At 28.6% G+C, this 6,000-nt stretch overlaps 1 protein-coding gene across 2 annotated transcripts in view; it reads right to left on the bottom strand.

Moving 5' to 3' along the window:
- Positions 1-482: 482 nt before the first annotated feature.
- The window catches only part of LOC121123751 (calcitonin gene-related peptide type 1 receptor), a 115,902-nt gene continuing 110,384 nt past the window's right edge, over positions 483-6,000 (bottom strand). The window contains exons 6-11 of one of the 2 annotated variants that reach the window (XM_040718886.2): positions 5,754-5,880; positions 5,568-5,689; positions 2,263-2,358; positions 1,275-1,400; positions 998-1,196; positions 483-943 (exon numbers count right to left, since the gene is read on the bottom strand). In XM_040718886.2, the coding sequence (XP_040574820.2) occupies positions 611-943; positions 998-1,196; positions 1,275-1,400; positions 2,263-2,358; positions 5,568-5,689; positions 5,754-5,880 (1,003 nt within the window). In that variant the 3' untranslated portion in view covers positions 483-610. The remainder of the gene's footprint in view (positions 944-997; positions 1,197-1,274; positions 1,401-2,262; positions 2,359-5,567; positions 5,690-5,753; positions 5,881-6,000) is intronic. The other variant, XM_040718893.2, reaches the window with a different exon arrangement.

Raw genomic sequence — 6,000 nt, 5'->3', positions numbered from 1 at the left:
CATATCTAGAAATTAAAAACAAATATTTGCTGGAAATTAGATTCATAACGAATATTTATATATTTATAATATTTGTAACGTATATTTTGGGATTGACTTGACCAGAAATTCAGGATTAATTTTTGGAGAATGCTTAAAATTTGCACTTGCATCTAATAGGACTAAAATTATAGTTGATTTTAACATCCCCCTTACTAATATTATATATTATTTCCTCAATAATAATAAAAAATAAAAAAACACTGTTCATATTGACAATCCTACACATTTAAGAAATAAATTTAAGGCATATTTTGTACAGTTTTAATTATATTCTTATTTTTTAGTATTACACATTATCTCTTAATCTTAAGATTTAAATGTATTTAGTTAATGACGACAATGTGATTTTTATGACAAATGTCTTGGGAAGGGATCAAATATTCTTTCTTTTTATTTCTAGAAACAGAAAATATTCTAAAATAATGAAAAAAACACGAAAATGATATATTAAAAAATATTCATATATTTATCTTGTTAAATATTTAATTATAAATATATTTTTCAACTGAGTTGTAGCGGATATATGCTAGGAATTTGAGACCAAGTGGAGAGGGAGAAAAGAATAGACTCAAAATACATTTGAGAAACTTGAGGTTTGACATTTTATTTGAGTTTCTTCAATGGATGGGAAGAGTGAACCACCACGAACAGGGATGGATACAGCTATTTGATGTGGCTTTTTATGACCATTGGATACCCCGTTTGGATTCATGTGATTATAGGAATGTGTGTCAATCATGCTAAAGGAACTGCATCTCCTTGGGTTTTGACGGAAACCAAGGGATACTTCTTTGCAGGGGCGATTCAAATTTCGACTCTCTTTAATTTTCTTCCATTGAATGGAAAGAGCGTTCCATACTTCTCCATTGAGAAAGCAGAAAAGAATTGACACCACAGTACCCTAATGTAATACAAATATAATCAGTCTCCCTTCATAAATATGTACCCTTCTTACTTGAAATGCAACAATGGTGTTGAGAAACAAGTCGTAAACAAACTCATTCGTAGTACCCTTGTCAGGCCTAAATGGAATGAGAATATAATGCAATCCTAGAATGGGGAAGAGAAGTAAAGTGGTTTTTGCGATTGTCTTGGCTTGATGATAGTACACGACTCCGTTGACGGAATGAAAGCTTGAAAGAGATGATAAGATCCTTTTTTAAGAGCATGTTCATAATTAAAGAAATTAAAAGTAAAGTACAAAATAAGTCTATATAAAAAATGTTCCCTACTCAGGATGATTCATTTTTGTTCGAACGATTCGGAGTACATTGATAAAAGATGCTGCGTTGAGAATTACAATGATTGAGATTGGAATGGAAAGGAAGAGTTGAGAGTCTCCATAGACCATCCAGCAACTAATTGGAATATAATTATGAAAAGATGAAATTAAGATTCATGGAAATAATATGTGAAGTGAAATAGTTTAATTAGCGATGCATCAGTCTCAAAATTCTGACGTCCCGTTCTAAATTTTAAGGACGCAAAAACCATCACAAGGAACAATTTTTGGAAAATGAATTAATTAAATATCTACCAGTGATGTCATCATAAATAAATAATTCTATAAGCCTAATTAATTAAGCTTAAATAAAGAATGATAGCAAAATATTTAAGTGCTTTAAAGATACTCAAAGTTTTACTACACTAATTCAAATGGTAAAGGGAGATATTTTACTATAATATTATTAATAATTATACTTTTTATAAGGTGTTTTAAAACTTAGGGAAGTTTTTCAAGGACAAAACAGTACATGACCGATTTTAAGTCCCATATTAAGGATTGATACAACCCCTAAGTTTTTGTTTATAATATGTCCTCCAAAAGAATAAATAGTGGGCTGGAAACACCTTAATAAGATTAAATCATACATAAACTATTTTTGAATCCAGTTAAATTTGTAATATTATATTACAATGATTTAACATATTATTATTTTTAATAATTAAATTGATATATAGAATATAGTTTGACTTTAACTTTTAAATACTTTTCATAGATTTTGTACATTTGTGGAATTAAATATTTGAATCTGACTTGAAACTACCATTTAATTACAGTAGGTAAGTGATAATATCTCATTTAAAAAAAATCATATTGTACAATTTGAAATAAACCAACGGTATGTGGTTTGTTAATCCACAAACAAACTCATTCTTATGTAGGTTGCTGTTGTATTATTAGAAGATAGAATAAAAATAAATAGAAATTATACTTACTGCTGATTCTCAAGTGGAGAAAAGAACCGATATAGTGAGTAACTGAGTACAATTGGCAGAGGACCCAACCAGCCAATCATTTCTATCCACCATATACTGGTAATAAAGAAGAAAAGAATGACGGATTTATCTAACTCCTAAGAAATTGTGTACACAAAATCCACCGTTTGGAATGTTCATCACCCGGAACTTTCATTGTGATAAGATTAATATTTGTAAAATCTTTGTTCAAGAGAAATAGATGTGATTCCATATTTTATTTTATATTTCAATAAATAAAAATATCAATGCTGATTATGAATAAATATATATTATAATTGACTTCATTTGAAGTTTCGAGTGTTTGAAACAAACATCAATAAAAATAACACAAATAATTCCTTACCTGAGTAAATAGATCTCATCAGCTATTAAGTATGTATAAAAATGAAAGGTATATTGAGTAAACCAACTGTGTGTTTAAAAACTCATTTAACGCATACTAAATTGCATTTTTGAAAAGGGTTTTAAGATCTTTTATAGCATCAAAATTTATTAAATATATGTAAAGCATCGTCAATCATTAATATTATCTCCATTGGATTCAATAATGACTTCTAAATGAGGCTGGAAAGTTATTCAAACTTTAGAAAAGTAGTCCTTATGAAGTGTATTTATCCTTTGTTAACAAATGACATGAAGTCTTCAATATCACTATGGCGTATTTGAAAGCCTCTGGACTATATTTACCACCAGAAAGAGTAGTCCAATAAGCTGAGTTTAGGGGTCTGTTTATGGATATTGCAAACCGTATATCAGCTGATCTCTAGCTGATCAATGATTCTAGTTGCAACTTAAAAATCTTTTTAGCTCTTTTTTGAAATTAGTTACAAATATGTTTAAGCTCATATTTTAAAGATAAATTCGTTGTTTCTATTTTTTATTTACGCAGTAATATCATAGAAGATCGATAGACCCATCAAAAAACAATTTGACAGGTGTCAAAATACTTTTTTAAACCATGTAACCAATCTAACCAGATAGCATATATTTTCTATTATTATAGTTAAATTTATTTAATGTGAAATGATGTTTTTTTTACTATGAAAATTATCAGCACAGAGAATAATTTATTTTTTGAATATTAAAAAATAAAACAGATGTGTAGATAGTGAACGGAAATTAATGATATTCAATAAACCATTATCTAAATATTGATTTTCTTCATGGTGTACTTTACGTGAATAAAGATGTACTAACATTGGACGTTCCATAATTATCTTTCTTACAATTGTCATCCAATTTTTTGGGTGTTTTTTGACAACTTTTTCAAAGTTTAAAAAAAATAACTACTAGAACTGATAGTTGGCTATCTGTAACACTAAAGGTGCTTGATATTCTCAAAAAGAGTGGAGCAATGCGAAATCCATTCAAGTTTTCACCACTTCCCTGCATGAGATTGCATATAAAAAATATTTATGTGGTGGGACAATCTACTCTGTGACCAATCGCATAAAAGTTAAGAAGGCCCTATAACAGAGTCATTAAAATAGCCATAACACTAAATAGTCGTAAATTTTTCCATACTTTAATTGGTTAAGGTGTCAAAAGTGACACCAAGCTTAAACTTGCAATTAAAACTAAAAACGAGATTTTTTTTTAATGAGATGTGATTTATTTTCCAAGATAATTTCTCAAATATTAATTCAAAAACACCAAGATTAAAAAAATGTATAACTGTCATGACATAAGTCAATTTATTTCCGATCATCACGAACAAATGTTCCACTTATGCCCCTCTAGTGTGACTCAAGGTTAATAGAAATACAAGGTGAGGCCATCATGTAACTGTGCTTGCTAGAATTTTCAATATGATGTATTGTACCGAAAGTGAAAAGTGAGTGGAATTTCAAATTTTTTAATTTTAGAAAATTAATTTTGAATTCTTTTTTTTTAACCCTCTGTTAATGAATTAAGTAAAACAGATAACTAAAAATAACACTTATTTAATTTCATGATGAAGAGTTAAAAGATTATAATAATTACGTCATTTAATTTTTGTATCTATTTTTTATCCATTCTCTCCATTTTGCAATCTTAATTATAAATTAAAATGCTGAAAATACTTGTATCCCTATAAAATAATCTTAACAAAATGACAAGATTTAATTTTTTATTCTTACAGGTAGTAAAAGCATTAATTTTTACATTGATATCCATTAGTTTTATGAGTTTGTATCTATTATATAAAATACAATATTATTAGTTTCAGGAGCTTACTGAGCATACGGCCTTCTGCTGCCAACTAAAAAAACCATCATTGCCACTAAGTAAGGTTAAATTAATTACTCAGAGAGCTCAGACACACATCTATTTATAGTACTAATTTTGTGGAAATTCTATTTCTAATTAATAAATTATATCTTGTTGAAGTATAAAATTAAAAGTGTTCAGATTTATCAGAATAGACCACTCGGTAAAATGTAGATTCAAAAACACTTTTATTAATGCTGAGGTGTATAAAATCCCAGTTCACTAAAGAGGAATTAAGATAATAATATCAAATCCGCGTTTTATTTGAATAAATGCAGTGCCTTTTTTATGTTTTTTTTTCATAAGACCTTTTTTTAAAATAAAATGTTGATTAATTATGATAAATCTACTCTCTGCAGGGTCAATGCAAGTCTCTCTATTACTCCACCTAAAATCGGCCCTGAGGTTAGGCTTCCATTGGTATCGAGTACATTGAAAAAAGAAGCAAGAACTTTCAATCACATTTAATCTGGATGATAATAATATCAATAATGAATACATTGCTTGAAATGGAATCTCCATAATATCAAAATTGATAATAGTTATTAATTATTTGGGATATTTGTATTCGCTTCATTTAGTTTGATGTCATTAATGCTATTAATGCAAGGTTAGTCGGGAAAAAATTTCAGTTCTTACTGAAAATTTACAAGCATAACGGATGACGTCATTAGGACACCAAATACAGGTGTATAACGATGAAGAAAAAATTGAAAAACCTAAATGTAGCGTTAATAATTAAGGAGTCAATGATTTTTTTTTTTTGAATGACTACATTTTTTACATATTATGTATTACATTTACCCAAACAAATTTGCCCATTGACGTCATCAGAAAGAAATAGAGTTACTTAATAAATCTGCAATATTTGCCCTGTGATTTTCTAGTTGCCTAACGTTGTTCTGACAACATTGGATTTGATCATCAAAAGATAATTATGCAACAGTAATGAGTAACTATGACGTCACATGATATGTTATTAAATGAGTATTTGTAGATTGTTAATACATTACCGGTTATCATTTGAAAATGCAGAATGTAAAAGAACTTGTAAGTACAGACCCTCGCAAAACATCCAAAAGTAGTTTAAGACCATAAGGTAGGTTTTAATAATATGTACTGAAATACAAATCACCTATATTTTGGGAAATAAACATATAGACTATTGTGATATATTATAGTAAAGTTTAAATTCTCACGTGATTATCTGATATAAAGACAGGATTTTGTAGGATGCTATGATACCAAATAAGCCAAAATATGTTACTCAAACAGTTTGACATGAAGAGATTCCGATGCATTTTGACTCGTCCACTTTTTACCAGTCTACATTATATTTATGAATATTTGTTTGAGCGTATGTAAGTACAGCAATACCCCGTACAGTCCGGCAAATTATGAGACTGTTTGAATCTGAGTTGTTTGATATGAAGGGGATAGAACTCT

This window comes from Lepeophtheirus salmonis, chromosome 1 (assembly GCF_016086655.4).
Source record: "Lepeophtheirus salmonis chromosome 1, UVic_Lsal_1.4, whole genome shotgun sequence".
NCBI classification, from domain to species: Eukaryota; Metazoa; Arthropoda; class Copepoda; order Siphonostomatoida; family Caligidae; genus Lepeophtheirus; species Lepeophtheirus salmonis.
Note: the sequence above shows the minus strand (reverse complement) of the source record. Positions and strands in the feature narration are given on the sequence as shown.